Below are 21,529 nucleotides of genomic sequence, written 5' to 3'. Positions count from 1 at the left end.
TAAGTTTTAGCTTCAATACACCACATTTTTACCAGGCTTGTAGTGGTGTAAAGAATCCGTACTTGCTTCATATAGGGTTGAAAAGTAATAAATAAGAAAATAAGATAAAAAGTGTTTGTATGTTGGTGTTATCCTAATGACCTTTGAGTACATTTGCTAAAGTTACAGTAGCCTCTACTATTGTACCCCCCATACATACACTCATTAACTTAGATTTTAACTATATTCAGTAAAATTGTACTAAACCTTTCTTCAATTACAAATTACCCATTAACTAAACCCATCATGTCATGTGTACATGTTTTAACAATACACTGCAAATTTAAAGGATAATAATAATAGTTAATACTCGGAAACCGAGTGTTTATATTTTATCTTAATAAACTTTTAATTTTTAAAATACACGCTATGGAAAGGAATTCATTCAGTCCTGGATAGTTACAAGCCATTAATCTTATCTGCCATTTTAATTCACTTCTCTCCAGGTCTAATTTTAATAAATTGTCATTAATCAACCCTTTCTCATTTAAGCTTTGGTTAATTTGACTCATGACTAAGAATTTGAATTTATGTTCTGGATGTGTAGAACAGTGCCTGGCAAGGGCATTGTCATCCTTGTTTTTAGCAATTGCATAGCAGTGCTCATACATCCGATCCCGCAGTCGTCTATTGGTTTTGCCCACATAAAATGCGGGGCATTTTGAGCATTGAGCCAGATAGACCACTGCTTTAGAGTTACAGTCACAGCATGTACTAACTTGGAAGGTTTCTTTTCTGATGTTAAACGTTTCTGATGTGTTTATATAAGAACAATATTTACAATTTCCACATTTTGTCGTGCCTCTTTTTAATTTTCTCTTTTTAAGATTTGTTTCAACCAACATTTTCAAATTGTGGCCTCTTCTATATGTAATTATTGGATTACAGTTAGACATATGTGCTAGACCTTTGTCTAATGACAAGAAACGCCAGTACTTTTTCACTATACTACCTATATTTTGTGCCTCAATGCAGTAAGTGAATGTAAATGCAGTATTAAAATTACCCCCATTCTTAGCCACTAAGTTCATAGGTTCTTGTGTAATACTAAGCATGTCTAACTGGGAAGTCTGCTCAGAGTTGGTGTTAATATTGTTCTCTGAGTTGATGTTGGTTCTTTCCTTAACATTTAAGATTGGGGAGTAAATTCCCTTACTCCTTTTTTCAGTAACTTCCCTAAAAATACCTTGTAGGAATGAGTCTGGGTACCCTCTGTTTATGAACATGTCAAATAACAGGTTACATTCTTCATCGAACTCCTGGTCTGTTGTTACCATTCTTGCAGCTCGGACTAGTTGCCCCTTGACTACTGATTTCTTCTGGTGGTGGGGGTGCATACTCGTAAAATGTAGGTAGTTGTTACAGTGAGTTTCCTTCCTATGAATTTTTGCTGTGTACTTGTCTGAATGTTTAGTCAAGCATACATCTAGAAAATTAATTGTTGTTAACTGAAAGTTTTTTGTAAACCTAAGAAAATGGGTGGTTGAAGTAAGGTAGTCAACTAATTGTTGTGCAAGCGTATCGTCCCCCTTGATAATGATAAAAATGTCATCCAAGAACCTTTTATAGCAAAGTATTGAATTCATCCAACCGCTGTTAAATAGGTGTTCATTTTCCCAATGGGCTAGGACCAGGTTTGCAAAACTTGAACCCATAGGAGAGCCCATGGCTACTCCTATCTTTTGTTTAAATAGCAAACCTTCAAAGTGGATGAAATTATTTGCTAGAATTATGTCTAGTAGTTGTTCTATTAGAAGACATTCATTGTCATCTGCTCCTTTACTTCTGATAAAATCAGTTACCCATTCGATTCCAGTTGTATGTGGAATACAGGAGTAAAGCTCGCAGATGTCAATTGTTAAAAAATTACCAAATTTATCAAATGGTGTGTTTTGAATGTTTTCTAAAAAAGACCAAGAGTCTTTAAGGATCTGTGTTTCAACGCTCACATATTTTTTAAGAATGCAATCCACCAGTTTTGCAGCTGGGTAAGTAATAGACTGCCTTGCATCTACCAAAGCCCTGAAAGGTGGAATCAACACATTTTTGTGTAGCTTTGGTATACCAAAGATCTTTGGTATTCTAGGCGCTGGCATGGTAATGTAGGCGTGTTGGTGAATGTCTATAATACCATCAGTATATAAATCACTGAAAAACATTTTTATTCTATTGTATGCCTGATTAAGTTCAGTTCTACTCGTTTCCTCATATGTCTCACTCCTTAAAATAGAATGCATAATATTAGAGTAGTCACTGTTGTAAAGTACTGCTAACCCCCCACCTTTATCAGGTTTCATGAGTCTCAAGGGTAGCTGCCTAATTAAGTTCAGTGAGTTAGTTTCTTCCTCAGACATATTAGCTACAAGGTTTTTGTTGTGAGGATGTTTGACTATGTCTCTAAATTCACTAATGCACAAATGTTCGAACATATTTAAGGTATCATTGTGGGGTGGGTTGTATGTACTAGCTATCCTGAGTTCACTTGTATTATAGCTGTTATTACCAAACAAGATGTTTAAGTTTAGTTTACGTGTGAACAATTTAAAATCAATGATTAGTTCACTAATATCACAGCTTTTTGCAGGCACAAAGGTCATTCCTTTAGCAAACAGTTCCACCAGGTTAGAGTCAATATGACACTCGGTGTAGTTGTATATTTTAAAGTCATTTTTGGTATTTGGTATAATCTCATACAACTTTAATCCTGGTGCTGGTTGTTGCTCCTGGTGTTGTATCTCCGTCTCTGGTCTTGTGGGGGGTTGGTTTTCCAGTTGTTCCCCTTCCCCCCATGATAGTTTTTTTGACCCCCTTGATTTTGCCTGTTGTTGTTACCTTGCTGGGAGGGTTGATCCAGTTCAGTAACATAGTTTATGTCTTCAAAAATTTCATCTTCCGTGATTATGTGCTCGGAAGATGCTGCATAAGCATTAGTAGTTGTTCTAGAAGTACCATACCCGGATTTGTTCCTTGATGGTTTCAGATGGTTAAACCCATTAGTTTTGGGTATAGTATTGTTGTTGTTAGGCGGTTTAGGAAACGCTACCCCCTCCCTGTAGGCATTGAGGTCCCTTTGTAGTTTTTTCAGTTTATTTCCTTTTAATTTGACCATTTGTTGGGAGATACTGTTTAATGTTCTTTCAAACTCGTATTTGTATCTGTTGAACTCAAAGTCGCTTTTGATCTCATTTTCCAATATAGTAATTTCATTGTTAAGGTCTTCTAATGAGATAGCATAATGTTTAATCATACATCTTAGAACTTCCAACCCATGATTGTTATACAAGTTCGTTAGGTCATTAAAGAAGTCAGACCCATAGACAAGGCCAGTGGGGTAAGAAAAGTGCCTGAGACCTTTTGGCACTATTTTCTCCTGCACACATCTATTTAGGTAATTAAGTTCTAAATGTAGTTTCTTAGCCTTAAAAAGTTTGTTATCAAAGGTCTTTAATTTTTCACTCAGATTTACAGTGTTCGTACTATTATTAGTTTGTACAGTACCTGTAATCTGGTTGTCCATATTTAGTTCCGTATTCAACCACGACCTGATGTTGAAGTTGTTGTCAAAATTAGTGGAATTCCGTTCTCTAGGTGCTATGCTTTCCACACACCGTCCCTGTTCGTTTTGTAAGGATCCATGCCCCTCAGGCTGTTGTTGTTCGCTACCAAAAATGTGGGTAGGCGATACAGAGACCCTCGTACGTCCGCTGGAGTTGGTGTTGGTCACACTATCAACCTTCTCCGATAAGCGGTCCAAACGAGTGTTGATCAAATTTAATAGTTGAGTCAAGTTACCCTGCGATAAATCCTGATCCCCTTCTTCTTCCATCACGTAGCGTTGGTCAACAAAAACTGCAACCAAAAAAATAACAAAAACTGATGAACTAGAAATGGCCAAACGCCAGTGAACGAAGTTGAAGTGTAGGAAACACCAAAGTAGACTCCACCAATGTAGAAAGTTATAAAATCCAAAACGGTTTATTTACACTCGATAACGTTAAACACCAAGCACTCCAAGTGTTTTTCGTCCCAGCCAATGCCGGAACTTCCTCAGACAACAACTTCCTGTAAAATTCCTACTTTTATATCAAACATTAAGTGTTTAATATGCCAATTTAATTTAAAAAAATATATATACAAAGTATATTGTCCTTTAGAACTTAAATGAGTGTATACAACAACAATGGTGTTCAATGTTTCACAAATAAAAAATGTTGAGTCAACATTTAGAAAGCGGGCAGAAATCAGCGCCGCTAATTCTGAAACCAAAATGTTCAACTAAAACCATCGCACATAAAATATAATATATAATATGTAATATAATAAGTAATATATAATATAAAATCATAGGAGGGTATTACTTTAATAAGTGTAAGTATAAGTATTAATGAGCACGCATCCTAATTATAGCAAGTTGCTGACGCTTTACAATGCAACTCGCATACGCGTGCTTCCCAGATACTTTGGTGTTTCCTACACTTCAACTTCGTTCACTGGCGTTTGGCCATGTTCTCAGAGATCCTTGATGAGGCCACTAAAACCAAAATTACAAGATTTTTACTGATGGCATTTAATGGTGGGATACATTCCACAAAATGTTGATTTAATGCAATATATGCCTTTACGAGTAAAAATGTGTGGCAGCTAGCGCAGTTATGCAAAGGTACGCTTGGCTGAGAATTCCTGTAGAAAACAATCTGCTGTTTAGTTTCCCATTTCAGGAAATATTTAAGACATTGGAAGAGAATGAAAAGGTAATGGAATAAGTTTTCTGTAGTTTCATCTATCTATACTTAGATGTAGTGGGGGCAGTCCAACGTAAGATGGATCCTTTTAAAGAAGTAATCCAAAGCTAACCAGATTAATCAAAGGAAGGCTTTCAAGAAAGAAAAGTGGATGTGGAGAGGTGGCAGGTGTTGGATATGTGTGTGTGTGTGGGGGGGGGTCGCATTCCTCTCAGGTTAATACTGACTGTATCCCTTCTCACATCCAGAGAGAGAGGTTTTACCACTTCAAAGGCAGTTTGTTTAGACTAACAGCTGACAAGTTAGAAAGGGAGACAATCCTGGTATGCTGCAGAACAAGAGTTCAGAGCAGTTCTTCCCTTCTTGGAAATTTCCCTTATTCGCCAGATCAGAAAGGCTTAGCACATCCAAAATCTGGTCTTGGTTACTGCAGTGTGGGGTCATAGGATCCTCCCTGCAAGGACAAAGAAAAAGTTTTTATTCCAGTCTGCTTCTAATCACAAAGAAGTATGATGCATGGAGGCTCATTCTAGATTTTTGCAAAATGAACACATTTCTAAGAGTAATCAGGTTCAGAATTGTAACATCTCAAGCATTGTTCCCGCTGTGTTTGTGACTCTAGATTTGAAAAAAAAAAACAAGTTTCTTCAGGTCCCACAACAAGCACAGGCTCTACCTGCGATTTAGGGCTGGACATGAAAATTTCTACTTCATTGACTTCCCCTTTCCTCTCTCCAAAGCAGCTAGACTATTTACCACACAACAGTAGTCAGACTTTGTATTGTATGTCCGCAACACCAAGTACAACTTAGTCATGACCCTGTCATCTTTTAGGCAGCAGCTCCCATGTGAACTTCAGTTTCCACTGGGATTTCAACCTTAGAGAACCTTTATGGACACTCTTCCCTGATAAGAGGCAAGCAAGTTTAGCCTCATGCTTCCTGTATTCCTCCATGACAGCACCAGCAAGTGCCCAAGCTGCTAGTCAAGCTCTGGTCACCTTGATTTAGTTATTACTCATCTCTGCATGCCAGTGGGGCTTGCTACAAGTAAAATTTTTGTCAGTATTGCTTGCTTATGTAACTGTAATCACAAACAGAGTTTCACGGACATAGATGTAAATGATTTTTTAGTCTTCGCCTTAAGAACAGTCACCTAAGCACTGCCTCATACTTAAAAATATTTCGGGGAAGTCACTTGCTTATTGTGTGTTTTTCTAGCCACTAATCCAGCACTGGCCTGATCAACAGTAATGAATTATTGAGTCAGGTGAATAAAGAGAAGAAATTAAATCCATTCAAGATGCATCAGACAGGTGAATAAAAACATTAAATGTTTTCATATTTCAAACTGAATGTGTATACTTGAGCATAGGAACTTAATGTTTTAAGTGACAGCCATACATCAGAGCACAAGAAAGATGTAGCCAAGTGTTCTTCCTGCTGCCAGAGAGAAAACCACCTGGCATGGTATTACCATATCTCGTTTCTTCTACCTGGTTTTGAGCAGTAGTTATATGTGTGCTTTGAGTTTTAATAATGTTTGGTAGAAAATCAAGACAGTTTCTTACATTTTCTGATTCTATATATGCATTTTTGAAGTCTGCATTTCGGTCTCCAGAGTGAAATGTTTTCATTTCAATTATTTTCAGGCACTATTGATTATCAGCAAGTCAGTAAATACAGTTTTCTTTGCATTATTGCACTCTGTCATTGATCCTTTTTAACCTTCAGTAATGGAAGTGCTGCAGTGATTAAGTATGTGCTTAATATTCTTAACAATGTAAATGTGGGTATCATTTTTCCTCTTTTAGGGAGTGGAATGGTGATCTGAAAAAACTGCCACATATTAAAACAAGAAAAATTTCCATAAAGGACTTAACTTGTACCAAAGAAACTAAGAGCGAGTTTCAGCAAGAAGAGCAAATGCATGAATCTAGTTCAGTACCTGAAGAGAAGGATGAAGAATTCCTTCCCGACAGCTTATTACTTGATGACAATGATGAAGAGGAGTCACTGCCATCTAGTTCAGCAGAAGACGTGCTAGAAGATAGTTGAAAACCTCTCATGATGGTCATTTAAAACACAGATATAAAAGTTACCAAAAGCTATGACAGTGTCGGCTGGAAGTGAAAAAGCTGTAACCTGGGCATCTAGTTTGATTGTTGTATATAATATTCACTATGAATTTTGCTTCATTTTTATCTTGGCCTCTTATAAAAGTTCATAATCATCAGTAAAGTATTTTAGAACAGATTGCTTCTGAGTATAATGGTAACTCACTGTTTCTTCTGGAATTTTTAGGCTGGAATTGTACAGCAGTTCCAAAGAACAAAGCTACTTTAAGATGATGGGCAGAAGGTGGTGATCAGGCATAGTTTGGGCTGGGCTTGGTTATTCCTGTGTTATACCCAACAGCCGCAGCGAAGATATGATGTTCAACTGCCAAAAAAAAAAATTATTACTAAAGGTCTTTACCAGGTATTGGGGGTTATAGCTGTCTGGAAAAAATGCTGTTACTGATGGATTTTGTCAGTATGTTCTGAAACCAGCAGGAAGTTAAGTAGTTTCCTTGTAATTATGTGGTAAGTAGGTGCAAAGCACTGACAAAGCAGAGATTTTGGCAGCAAAGGGGGGCTGGGCAGTGGCTAACCCACTTTAATTTAGTTAGCCATATGCCTAGCCAGATGGCAATGTATGTTTGTTTTATAGAGAACATAAACATGCCTGCTTGTAATCTAAGTAGTTCACAGTAAGATAATGAATATTAACTAAAGTGACACACACCCACACCCTTTGATCTAGTGGGATTGGGGCCATCTTTCATAGCCTTTAGGATTAAGGCCGCAGTCATTAGGACCATTCAGCACTTTAGACATTCACAGGATTTACTGCATCCATCCCATCTATCCCATAATGTAGCATGTCAGTGAATGGTAGATGTTCATCATGTTGATCACTGCTGAAGTAGACTTGGCTATATGGGTCATATCCTGCCAAGGATATAACAGCTGGACAGCTTCATGGCACCTTCCACATATTGAAACTGTCAGGCAACTCCAGCTGAGCTGACTGAAAGACAAGTTTGATTGTGAACCCCTACAGAGCTTTACTGCCTCTGAAGAGAACGCTCCTCTGAGGCTTTTGAGGATCGACGGTCAGCTTTTCTTTTCTTTGTTGGTTAGTTCTCTTTGGGGAAAAGAAAAACCTTAAATGTGAAGTTGTTCATTTTCGCCGTTCATTCTTAACTGATGGATTCGGAGCCGATCCCTCGGCTCTGGTACGGCCACATGCAAAGCTTGAGGTTTTCCAGTAGCTCGAGGCCAAGCCCCCTATCCCATGGTACACTGTGAATTACCTCAGATCTAGTTTGCCACGGCATCTGATCGGAGGTTCCAGTGAAAGCTTGGGCCAATAAACTTAAACATTTTTTTCTATTTAGTAGTTGATTATATACTATTAGTAATTTTGAACATGGGTAGTTAGCTCTTATAGCTTCCTTGCAGTTCCCTTCCCGTGTGTTTATTATATTTACTATATATTTACTCTCTTTACATATTGGCCTCATTTTGTGGCCTAGTTATCTTTGGGCTGTGTGTGTGTTTTGAAAGTTTTCTATAGCAGTTATAGTATAGTATAACAGTTTTTGGATACCTTTATCTCAGCCTCTTCTGTGTGTGTGTGTGTGTGTGTGTGTGTGTGTGTGTGTGTGTGTGTGTGTGTGTGTGTTTAGAGCCTATTATTACTAATTTCACACTAATTGTTGATCTGCGTGTGTTTTAGAGTGTTATCATGGTGGATGATAAGGACAAACATCCAAAGTCCAATTTTAAAAAATGTCCGGACTGTAATCAGAAAATGTCAGTCACTGATGGACATGTTACCTGCGTATATTGTTTGGGGGCTGTCCACTTGCAAGAATCTTGTGCCTTCTGCCATTCCTTTTTTTCCAGGGTTCTGTTAGAGAGGAAAAGGAAATTAATGGACAGGGGCCCTATTCAAGAGGCATTGAGTGACCAGGATGTTGCTAGCAAATCTTCTAAGTCTTCCAAGTCATCTGTTCAATCTAAGGACTCCAGTCAAAAAAGTAAAAAAAAAAATCTGATGAGACGTCTGCTCCACAGGTTTCAGAGCAGACAGTCTTTTCTTTTCGGAGCCGGCCCACAGCCTTGGAGCCAGTATCCGAAGTGCCTCAGTCACCATTACTCCACTCAGCACCATCTATTCATTCATTCAGGTCATCTGTCAGCCTTTCAGATTTGGATATGGCTTGATTGGTGCAGATGCTTCTCCAGGCATCAGGCCTTGCTAAATTGTTGTCTGCTCTGACCCAAGCGGCTTCGGAGCCGAAGACAACTACTCCTGCTGTGTCTACTCCTCCTCCGAGCCATACCGACCCTTCAGAGCCAGAAGAATCAGACCTGTTGATCGTGGAGCTGTTGGTTTCAAGGCCGGTTCTAGTGTCCTCGGCTCCATCCACTCTGACATCTTCGATGCCGACCGGGGATTCTAGGAGCCAACACTCTCAGATCCAGTGAAGGTAGTCAAACCGATTTGTCCATGCCGACTCTCCCTCGCTGGGTTTTGGCTCAGATAAGCTCGGCTCCTACCTCTGGCTCGGAGCCCACTGCCTCAGTGCAGGGGGGTTTTATGGTTCCCTCGCATCCGTTGACTCCTTCCCATCGGACCAGTGGTGCCTTTGATGCCATGAGGAGAGCTTTGTCTCCCAAGACATCCTCGACTTCAGGCCTTGCTTCTTCATCCCCTAAAGCACCTGTGTCTGCTTCTGCTTCCATAATCCAGGCTAAGCTTAGAGACCCAGAGGCTCAGGTAACCCCACAGGGTGGCCCCTGCTCTTCTGAGACCTCTCCAGAAGTCCCCACTGAGGAGGCTCCTAGGAAAAGATTGTGCAAGAGGAGGCACTTGGATTCGCCACAGGAGTCTTTAACATCTGATACTGACTTGGATGAGTCAGAAGGCTCCCCATGGTCCCCCTCTGAGGATATCTCCTTTGCTGAGATACTTGAGATCCTTAGGCAGAGGGGTGATTGGCAGTCCACAAACCCTACTGAGGATGAGTCATTTTTCCTGAAGGATTTCGAGTCTCAACCCTTCACCTCTTGTGTGTCTCCGCCTTTCAATGAGCTCATGTAGTTGTTTTTTTGAAGGGCGTAGGAGTCACTGGAGTTTATGGAGCTTGTCCCTAGGAGGCCTAACAAATTTATATCAGCCCCACTAGGCAAAACGTTCTTAGCCAAAAGAGTTCCTGTTGATGCTATGGTGGTGGCAGCGGCCATCAAAAAGGATTATGGATAGGTATGGGAAATGCATGTTCAGTTCAGCGACTTTTGCTCTCTGTTCACTGAACTACTTAACCCATTTTACTAGGTTGCAAAGAGATCTCCTTAAAGAGTTGAGAGATTCTCTTCAGTGTACAGTAGCGGCAGAAGCCTCTGATAAAGTTGCTGCCCAGCTTTCTACCCTAAATTCTGTTGTCAACTCATCCATGCGTCTCATATCATATGCAGCTGATGGAGCGAATAGAGCAGCGGGTACAGGAATCGCTCTTAGAAGACATTCCTGGATGCACTTGTGTTCCTTAGCGGAGCCCTTCAAGTCATCCTTTGTGAACACTCCCTTTGATGGCTCATCCCTTTTTGGGCCTAAAGTGAAGGAAACCTTGACCAGGTGTGAACAGGAGGGAAAGACTCTGTCTGCCATCAGAGTCTGTTTTTCCACCCCTACACGACATTATCCCAAAGGTCAAAGGGGAGGGAAAATGTGGTTCCGGAAAACCAAGGAGCCTTTCAGGATACACGTGGTGAACCCCCTTCAGGGGCAGAGGAAGGGGTAATAATGTAAGACACCACTCTCATGGCAGAGGAGGTTCGCAACATCAGGGTGACAGAGATCACTTCTCTGGGCAACCCTACCAGTGCTCCTGAAGGGAGGCGCAACTGTCCTGCTCTGGAGGCAGTCGGGGGTCGCTTGCCTTTGTACCCAGACGCCTAGCTAAAAATAAAAGACAGCTGGGTACATAGTATCACTTCCAGCGGGTATTTCATACCATTTGACACACCTCCTCTGACCATAAGGAGAATCCTGGACATTCCACTCAGTTGCAGGGAGCAGGCAACTGTAGAGGTCCGAAAGTTGCTACAAAAAAGAGTCATCCAGCCAGTCCCAGCAAACCAAACAGGATCCGGAACTTACTCAAGATTCTTTTTGGTTCCAAACAAAACGGGACTGGAGACCCATTTTGTACCTCAGCAGACCCAACTAATATGTAAAGAAAGAGAAGTTGGTCACGCTTCAGTCTATACTTCCCTTCTTAGGGAAAGAATTGGATGTGCTGGATAGATCTCAAGGATGCGTACTACCACATAAAGATGGCCAGGCCATCCAGAGATCACCTGCGTTTCCGGCTGGGAGCCAATCATTATCTGTTTTGAGCCCTGCCGTTTGGTCTCACTACACCAGTGAGTGTTCACCAAATGCATGGCAGTGGTCACGGCTCACCTGAGGCATCTAGGATTCCAGGTGTTTCCCTACCTAGACGATTGGCTCCTTACCGCCACCACCAAGCATCAACTGATTCAGGCAAGGGAGTACACTATGTCACTCTGCAATCATCTAGGCATTACAGTCAACTCAGAAAAGTCTGCCTTGTCACCATCGCAGCATATTGTTTTTATCAGGGCAAAGCTAGACACCTCAACCACCACTCTAAGGCTACAAATGGAAAGAGTCTTTCTTCTTCTTCGTCAGCATGTCAGCACATTGCTATCAAAAGACAGAGCACCAGCTTCAGAAGTTCTGAAAGTATTGGATATGATGGCAGCAGCAATCCAAGCCATACCATTAGCAAGAATGCATATGAGGATCCTTCAATGGCTGTTGTTCACTCAATGGTCTTACCGGGAACTACCCATGGACCACACAATATTGATTACAGTCTGTTGCAATAAAGACCTCCAGTGGTGGTTGACGTCTCTTCATGTCACCATAAGACACCCCTTTGTTCTACCCCCCTCCAGTAGCCATTGTGGCCACAGACGCTTCCCTGATAGCGTGTGGGGGGGCATTTTCAGGGAAAGACTGCCCAAGGCACATGGACCGATCAAGAGTCACATTTGCATATCAATATCCTGGAGATGATGGCAGTACTTTTAGTGTTGCAGTACTTCCAGGTCTCTCTTCCTCTAGGAACGATTGCAATTCAGACAGACACTATGTCAGTAGTCTGGTATTTGAACAAACAAGGGGGAACCAGGTCTTACCCCCTTTGCCGAGAAGCCCTCAGAGTTTGGCAGTGGGCTGTTTCCTCCCAGTGCTTTCTGTTGGCAAAGCACATCCCAGGGAGATCCAGCGTGATAGCAGAGAAACTAAGCAGGGCAATCCTATTGCCACACAAGTGGTCCCTCAAGAAAGAGATTGCGGACAGGATTTTCTGCAAATGGGGTCAGCCTTGTTGTGACCTTTTTGCCAGTCACATCAACACAAAATGCAGAAGCTACTTTGCCCTGATTCCCCTCCGGGAGAAGCCCCGAGGGGTGCACTCGTACACGATTGGCCCCCGGGTCTCCTCTATGCATTTCCACCAATACCATTGATACCCATTGTACAGAAAGCAAAATCCCTGGGAAGGATCATCATTCTTATAGCCCCTTATTGGCCTCGGCAGATTTGGTTCCCATTCCTTCAACCTCATTTCTTGGAGGATCCCTGGATTCTAGACCTCCTGACACATCCGTTGGGTGACCTTTATCCCTCTCTGCAGTCATTGAAGCTGACAGCTTGGTTGCTCCAGTTCCCCTCATAGCCAGGCTTCATTAACCTTTCCAATGCGACAAAACAGATCCTTTTGTCTTCTCTCAAGCCCTCCACTAGAAAATTGTATCTTAGTAAGTGGAAGAGATTTTCCATATGGGTCTCTAAAAATAATATTGATCCTTGCCAAGCCTCCATGACATCCATATTAGAATTTTTGACTATGATCTTTAACAAAGGAGCGGCAGCAGCAACAGTTCGGGTTCAGTTGGCTGCTATTTCTAATTTTCATCTTGGAATTGACGGTTTAAATATGTCCCACAAGTTATCCAAAGCTTTTCTCAAGGGGACATGTCATATGAGACCACCTGTGAAAACTCCCTATTCTCCATGGAATCTAAATTTTATACTTTCACATATGATTCACCCTTCTTTTGAACCAGCATCTTGTGGCCTCAAATATTTGTCATGGAAAACCATTTTTCTGGTAGCTATTACTTCTGCCCAAAAAACATTTTTCTGGTAGCTATTACGTCTGCCCGCAGTGTGTCAGAGCTTCAGGCTTTATCTATCAAACCTCCTTATTTGATTTTTCATGCTGACAGAGTATCACTTGGGACAAATCCTTCCTTTTTGCCCAAAGTTTGTTCAGAAACCAATATTAATCAAGTTATTGAGTTACCAGTTTTCTTCCCTAATCATACCAACAAATTAGAGTATATGCTGCACCAACTTGATGTTCACAGACAGCTCAGATTTTATTTGGATAGAACAAAAGATTTCAGGAAATCAGACCAACTTTTTGTTTTATTCTCTGAATCCAGGAAAGGTAAAGCAGTGGGTAAAACAACTCTGTCTAAATGGTTATCTGATTGTATTACTTTTACCTATTCACCGGCTAATATACCCTTGCAACACAAGATTAAAGCTCACTCAACCAGAGCAGTTTCTACATCCACTGTGTTTTCAGCCAAACTTCCCCTTGATAACATTTGTGCAGCAGCCACTTGGTCAAAACCTCATACCTTTATCACTCATTACAAAGTGGATAAGGCCTCTATAATGCTAGGTTAAGAAGGGACATGATGATTAGTGATTAGCAGTATGGTTTCATGCTGGGAAAGAGCACTACAGATGCAATGTTTACTCTGAGAGTGTTGATGGAGAAGTACAGAGAATGTCAGAAGGAGTTGCATTGTGTTTTTGTAGACTTAGAGAAAGCATATGACAGGGTGCCTAGAGAGGAGTTGTGGTATTGTATGAGGAAGTCAGGAGTGTCAGAGAAGTATGTAAGAGTGGCACAGGATATGTACGAGTGTAGTGTTACAGCGATGAGGTCTGCGGTAGGAGTGACAGATGCGTTTAAGGTGTAGGTGGGGTTACGTCAAGGATCAGCTCTGAGCCCTTTTTTATTTGCAATGGTGATGGACAGGTTGACAGACGAGATCGGACAGGAGTCCCCATGGACTATGATGTTTGCAGATGACATTGTGATCTGTAGTGAGAGTAGGGAACAGTGGAAGAGACCCTGGAGAGATGGAGATATGCTCTAGAGAGAAGAGGAATGAAGGTCATCAGGACTAAGACAGAATATATGTGTGTGAATGAGAGGGAGGATAGAGGGATGGTGAGGATGCTAGGAGTAGAGGTGGCGAAGGTGGGTGAGTTTAAATACTTGGGGTCAGTAGTTCAGAGTAATGGTGAGTGTGGAAGAGAGGTGAAGAAGAGAGTACAGGCAGGATGGTGTGGGTGGAGAAGCATGTCAGGAGTGATTTGTGACAGACGAGTACCTGTAAGACTGAAAGGGAAGGTCTACAAGAGGGCAGTGAGACGAGCTATGTTATATAGGTTGGAGACAGTGGCATTGACAAAAAGGCAGGAGTTTGAGCTGGATGTGGCAGAGTTAAAGATGTTAAGATTTGCACTGGGTGTGACAAGGGTGGACAGGATTAGGAATAAGTATATTAAAGGGTCAGCCCAGGTTGAAAGGTTTGGAGACAAAGCCAGAGAGACAAGATTATGTTGTTTTGGACATATGCTGAGGAGGGATGCTTAGTATATTGGGAAAAAGATGCTAAGAATGAAGCTACCAGGTAAGAGGAAAAGAGGAGGGCCTAAGATAAGGTTTATAGATGTGGTGAGAGAGGACATGCAGGTGGTTGGTGTGACAGAGCAGGATGCAGAGGACAGGAAGAAATAGAAACAGGTGATCCGCTGTGGCGAACCCTAACAGGAACAGCCGAAAGAAAATGATGATGACAAAGTGGATAAGATCTCCATGGAAAGAGCATCCTTTGGGTCCACGGTCCTGAGAAATGTACTCCCGTGAGCCACCCGAGGTTGATGGTGCTTGGGACGCTACCCATCAGTTAAGAATGAACAGCGAGATTGAACAACTTCACATTAAGAAGTTATGTACTCGCCATAACATTCCATGTGAGTTGTTCAACTCTCCTTCATTCTTACGCCCCACCCACCTACCCTCTCCTGGCTGATAGTTGACCTAGATGTTACTTCATCCTGGTTGTTCAATGTCTTCTTCCCTTCTATAGGGGAATAACTATTATATATAGTTATAGTATACACAGCAAACAAGATCTGAGGTAATATACAGTGCATCGTGGGATAGGGGGCTTGGCCTCAAACTATTGGAAGACCTCGAGCTTTGCATGTGGCTGTACTGGGGCCGAGGGATTGAATGAAGGCGAGATGAACAACTCGCATGGAAAATTATGATGAGTAACTAACTTCTTATTTTCTTCATTTTGTTGATATTTCATTACTTTCCTCTTCAGGAGAGTTATTTTAAAGCTAGGAGTGTTTTTTTTTAACTGGCTGTCTGGAGAGATTAACATAATTTTAAATGGAGTGCTGTTTTTTTCTGTCAGTTTAAAAGTGGTGTAAAGTTAACTGAAAACATTTTTCTGTCGAGAAATTGTGTTTATTTTACTTTGTGGAGCTAGCATAGTGTTTTATAGTGCTTTTTACTGTGTTTTTTTCTGCCAAAGTTACTTTTGTCGGCTAGCAGTGTTTACTGTCAATTGCTGCTTGTCTTCCCTGTGAAAGAGACATCCTGTTCAGTTTGACAGTGGAACAGGCAACCAGTCCCACAGCTGGTCGTCCTTCCAGCCACAAAAACATTAAGTGAACAGCCTTTACCACCACAGCAGGCTAGCAGTTTGCCTCACTGCAGCTGAGTGACTCTGTTGTGGCCATTTTTTGTACCTCAGACCTCTTATCCTTTACCCTGGATCCCTCCGGTGTATCACTTATTCACTGTGGACGGGGGTTCGCCATGTCCTCTGTGGATGTTGGGATCCCCTCATTGGGCGAGGGAGAGCCACATTTGTCTGTCCTGGAAAAGGGAACAGGGAAAGTTTTTCTGTTGTGTGAGACTGCTGTGCCTATCCCTGGAGAAGCTGCTGCTGCCATTAGTAACATGGTTGGCCCCATTTTTTCTGTCAAAAAGAAAATGAAAACCAAGCATGTATCTAATTTTCCTTAATGTTTTATGGATAGGAGTAGTTTACTATGTCTGGCTCAGCATTTAATTCAGGCTGTTGATCCTTGTAAAGTAGTCTCTGTTAAAAGATTGAGGAATTCCCATTTCCCTGAAGTGATTTAAGCATCTGAATCTGAACAGGATGATGCAAGGAGAGATACTGGAGTTTTTTCTCAGGTTTCTGATAGTTTCTGATCCTTCCTATGGTGGTTTTCCTTTCTCTGAGACTATTGCTAGAATGTACAGTGTTTTCAGTGGGAGTAAACTGAGGTTTCTTAATCCCTCAGAAAATACTAAGTTGTCAAAGGATTTTCTAGATCCTACACCCATTCCTCCTGTTCTGCTTTTAGAGGATGTGTGTATTACTGCCTCCAGTTTTCCTGATAGTCTACCAGCTGTTCCTAAAATGGCAGAATGTATAAAGATCCTCAGTCTTTTCAATTTTTATACAGTTTTACCAACCCTTACCCAACAGTTATAACTGTAGTTCAGGGGTCTGCAACCTGCGGCTCTTCCACCCCTCTGCAAAGGCTTTGAAAAGCTTTGAAAAATAATGGCAACTCTACCGCACAACACACACACGCACACACACACACAATGAGAGCGATCGAGTGACAGATTTTTAAATATTGCTCTTATGAACTTATAAACATGCTAGAATAACATGGTTTCTATTGCCATGCATTGCAGACACACTGAGAGCAATCCCCTGGCAGCAGGAGCATCTCCTGAAAGGTTTCAGTACCTCTCAAAGTCTTACCACAAGAAATCTGGACAGAGCCGCAAATAAATGGGGAACAAAGGAACAAAAACAGGGACGGACTTTAAACTTAGAACTTGCCAGAATAACATGGTTTCTGTTAACAAAGAGAAAGCTGCAGAAAGCCAATAACAAGTCCACCTTACCACAATAAAAACAAGTTTATTCGATCCAAACAGACATAAACAGACTTTGCCAAAAGTGATAAGCGCTTTCGTCACTAGGACATCAACAGATCTAGTGTTACTGTATTCAAAAGGCTTTAAATACACCTATTTCACATCATGTGACTACCAATTAATTGATTGACATTTTTAAAAAACATTTTAAAATGAAATGAAATTATGTACTGAAAAATAATACAATTATACTTTCCTTGTTAAAACACTTGTAAATACACATGCAACACATATAAATACATATAAATACTCATACAGCATGACACCCTTACCTACCCACTACACTAATTATAAATTACAAGGTACCAGCCCTAAATTTCAGTTCAGGCTTAATGCTGATGTTTTCATTGAGCCCTGGATATAAAATTGAATTTAATTTAAATTGCCATTTGGATTCTGCCCTCAACAATAGATTCTTCCAATCACCCCCTCTTACATTTTTCGGCACTATCTCCAAAATGGCAAATTTAAAATTGTGATTGGGGTGTGCACTAATGTGTTTGCTTAAAGCATTTTTATCATCATTCTTACTTATACAATACAGGTGTTCGTAAATCCTGCGGTTCAATTTTCTTTCTGTCTTCCCCACGTAATAACAAAAGCATACCATACAGGTTGCTAAATAGACCAACCCTGTAGAAACGCAGGAGCCTGGTACTAATGGCACAACTAGGTTAAAGGGCTCTAACCTAAAAAATTCATTTTCATTAATAAAAGAACAGTGATCACAGCATCCACATTTGCGGGTACCCCTCTTGGAAATGTTTATTGTTGTTTTTTGTTCTAACAAAGATTTCAAGTTAAAGTCCACCTTATATGTAAAACACGGCTCTGGTCCCATCAGCTGAAATATATCATTGTTACATTTTAACATTGACCAATTGTTGGAAATAATTTTCTTCACTAATTCTGCTGTTTCCCCATAAGTGATTACCATGGCCTGTGAAAAATCTTTACTCGCACCCCTGCTTATTGCTACCACTTCACTCCCCATTCTTAGTAGTGGCATATATCTTTAATTCCACAGGGAGCAAACCTCATCCTTGATACTGGTTACCAGTTTGGGGGGTATCCCCTTTCCATGAACATTAACCTTACCTTATTAGTTTCTTCCTCCAACATACTTGCATCTGAACACATCCTCACCACCCTCACCATTTGTCCTTTGACAATATTTTTCTTTGTATAAAATGGGTGGTTACTGGAAAAATCTAAATAGTCGTTGGAAAAAGTGGGTTTTCTATATACTCTTGATGTAAAACATTTTTTATCATAGTCTTTAGTGATGGTCACATCCAAATAATTAATTTTATCCGGGTCACATTCACCCGTAAACTTAAAATAATCACAAAGATTGTTGATATAATCCAGAAAGGTTTTAAAAAATGTATTGTTGTTCCACAAAATAAACAAGTCGTCTAAAAACCTAAAATAAATTGACCATTCATCCTTAAAGTGAGAAGTAAAAAGGTATCTGTTCTCCCATTCAAATAAAACTAAGTTAGCGAAGATTGGGGCACAGCTATTACCCATTGCCACCCCTCGGGTCTGCTTGTAAAACTCCCCTTCAAAAGTAAAAAAGTTGTTCTTTAAAATAATGTCCATCAGTTCAACCAAAAAATTGATCATTTTACCCCCCAAGTGACTGTGTTTAATTAATATATCCTTAAAAAATTCCAAACCTGTTTCGTGGGGGATAGATGTAAAAAGATCCACTACATCAACAGTAGTGAAGTAACTTTCTTTATTAAAATACTCACTCTTAATTTGCTTTAAAAAATCCCAGGAATCTTTAAGAATATGATCAATGGGTTTCACAGACTTTTTTACAAATCTATCTATAAACACGCCCAAGGGATAAGTAATACTATTCTTACCAGCTATAATCAATCTATAAGGGGGATCCTTTACATCCTTATGTGTTTTGGGAATCCCAAAACAAACTGGTATCGTAGGGTGTTCTAAGTGTAGAAAATTGTATACCTCCTCATTGATAGTACCCTGTAACAGTGCTTCCTCCAGGAAATATTTGATTTTACTATAGCTAATATTGATTTCATTCCTGGAAATAGTGTCATATTTGTTGGTATCAGTTAAAATACTGGTTATCTTATTGTTATAATCAACCGTGTTTACTATAGCCATGCCCCCTCCTTTTTCTGGCTTCATGAATCTAACATCCTTGTTATTTCTCAACTCAGATAATAAAATGCTTTCAGCCTTTGTTGTATTATGTTTCTTGTAAAAGTTTCGGTAAATCTCTTGTTCAGTAATTTTTTCGAAGCTATGTAGACTAGGTATAAGGGGTGGGTTCCAACAACTTTTCTTATGAGTTATAGCTTCCTGATTATTGAATTCACATAACTTGTCTTTGAATAAACATTTAAAATTCAATTTTCTCACAAATAATCTAAAATCAGTAAGAATTTTACTTATATCAGTTTTTTTAGTGGGCACAAACTTTAACCCTTTCATTAAAAGTGAGAACAATTCCTTGCTCAATGCAAACCCTGCATAATTAAAAATTCTAAAACCTTTAAATTCAAAAATAATACCATCCCAGGTCACAATATCATCTCCATTGATAGGGTTGTTTAACGGTAACTGTTTTTTTCTCTGATAGGACTGGTTCCGATAATTTGTTCCTCCTCCCTCCTCCCCCGTGGGTTCTAAAAAAACTTTATCCTGTCTAGTCTGGTTTCTGTTAAATATTCTCTCTGACCTACGCAGGGGTGGGAATTCTGAATCATAATTACTACCATTTTCTGGTAAAACATTAACCTGTCTATTATCAGTTTGCACTTGCCTCATGTCTTTATCATCTACAAGCAGTAAAAGAAACTCACCACTGAGCGAAGCAGCCTTGGATAAAAAGAGCTGTATACAAGAGAACAAAAACCAAGGATGCACCAACAGCTATGTAGAAATCCAAAAATTATCAGCAAACAAATCCAAAACGACAACAGCCAACGATATATTCCACTTTTTATTGACAGGAACAGAATAAAATAGTAAGCGCTTTCACATCCTATGATGCTTCTTCAGACTTCAATAACATTCAGTGAAAAGCCACTCTTTAAATACAGCTTCTTTGCACAGCTTGATCACATAACAAGCAATTACCTATTCATGTTTAAAGTGCCTGTGCCTAAAGAATTCAATAGTACTATAAAAGTTGATCACTTAACCCAGCATTATGTGCATAACAAAGTGCAGTTGAAATAACTTTATAAAAGTGTTGTTTCAGCATTATTCATAAAACACATATATAAGCCACTCTTTAGATGTAGCTTCTTTGCACAACATAATCTCATGTCAAGCACAGGCACTTTAAACATGAATAGGTAATTGCTTGTTATGTGATCAAGCTGTGCAAAGAAGCTGTATTTAGTCAATAAAAAGTGGAATATATCGTTGGCTGTTGTCGTTTTGGATTTGTTTGCTGATAATTTTTGGATTTCTACATAGCTGTTGGTGCATCCTTGGTTTTTGTTCTCTTGTATACAGCTCTTTATCATCTACACCATAGTATGCTTTGGGAAATACATATGCTAGATTGTTTTTATATTCATATTCATCTCTTGATAATTTTTTCTTTTTCCTCAAGATGTTATTGTTTAATTCGTTTTCCACTTTATCAAACAATACATTATATCTAAATGCAAACTGGCTAAATTGTACATCATTCATTATACCCACATTTAACTCGTCTACTTCATTTAACAGAAAATCAATCTTTTTGTTGTTCAATTTTATAATAAAATCCATGATCTGTATTTTTTAAGCCATTAGGAAATTTAAACATCCGGAGCCCCTTTGGGACTCTTTTTCAATTAATACACTCCATTAAATAGGAATTATCACATTGCAAAGCTCTTATTTTATGGAGTTTTGTCTCCAAAGTCACTAATTTACCATCCATGTTATTTTTATCCTTAAAGAAGTTGTTATTACCAAAAAATGAATGCTTCCGTCTAGTCCATTCCTTCAAACGATCAACTTGTACTGGAAACGGTTGTGGGATGACATGCGCATCATTTGTAACGCTACTTGTCCGTTTGTCCGGTTGGTTTTTGTTTATTTCCGTATTAGAAGCCGTGTCGCCCCTAAGAGAGACTCCAGTAGCCAAACGCTGAGTTGAAATGTCCACAGCATGTATCTCGCTGTGTAATTCACTGTCGCCAGTTCCCTTACCTCGGGAAACAGGAAGTGCTCCTTCTTTTGAGTTCCCCTGTACAACGGCTCGGTTTGCAACAGTTTTGTTGTCCCCCTGAAGCCTAAAAACAGCTTCTTGCAAATCTGAAACTTTCTCAGTTAATGCTAGAATCAAGTTTAACAAGTTAATATCTTCACTTGAAGCGGATTTCTGGCCCCAAGGGAAGTCAAAAAATCCTGCTTCGTCCTCGAACACTGGGGATAGCTCTGTACTCTCCATAATGAAGGCACGCAGGTGTCTTGTAGGCTCACAGTGTCACAGCAACCACGAAATCAAAAAAACACACCTCCAGCAGCAGTGTAGACCAAGAACAAAGAGAAAG

General features: G+C 40.0%; 1 protein-coding gene across 1 annotated transcript in view; it reads left to right on the top strand.

Moving 5' to 3' along the window:
- The window catches only part of TMA16 (translation machinery associated 16 homolog), an 801,003-nt gene extending 793,967 nt beyond the window's left edge, over positions 1-7,036 (top strand). The window contains exon 7 of the mRNA XM_044062215.1: positions 6,595-7,036. Coding sequence (XP_043918150.1) covers positions 6,595-6,838 — 244 coding nt within the window. The 3' untranslated portion in view covers positions 6,839-7,036. The remainder of the gene's footprint in view (positions 1-6,594) is intronic.
- The last annotated feature ends 14,493 nt before the right edge of the window (positions 7,037-21,529 follow it).

The sequence above is a fragment of the Protopterus annectens genome, chromosome 2.part1, assembly GCF_019279795.1.
Source record: "Protopterus annectens isolate FY-2018-M chromosome 2.part1, PAN1.0, whole genome shotgun sequence".
Taxonomy (NCBI): Eukaryota; Metazoa; Chordata; order Ceratodontiformes; family Protopteridae; genus Protopterus; species Protopterus annectens.
The sequence above is the reverse complement of the archived record's forward strand: the minus strand, read 5'-3'. Positions and strand labels throughout refer to the sequence as shown.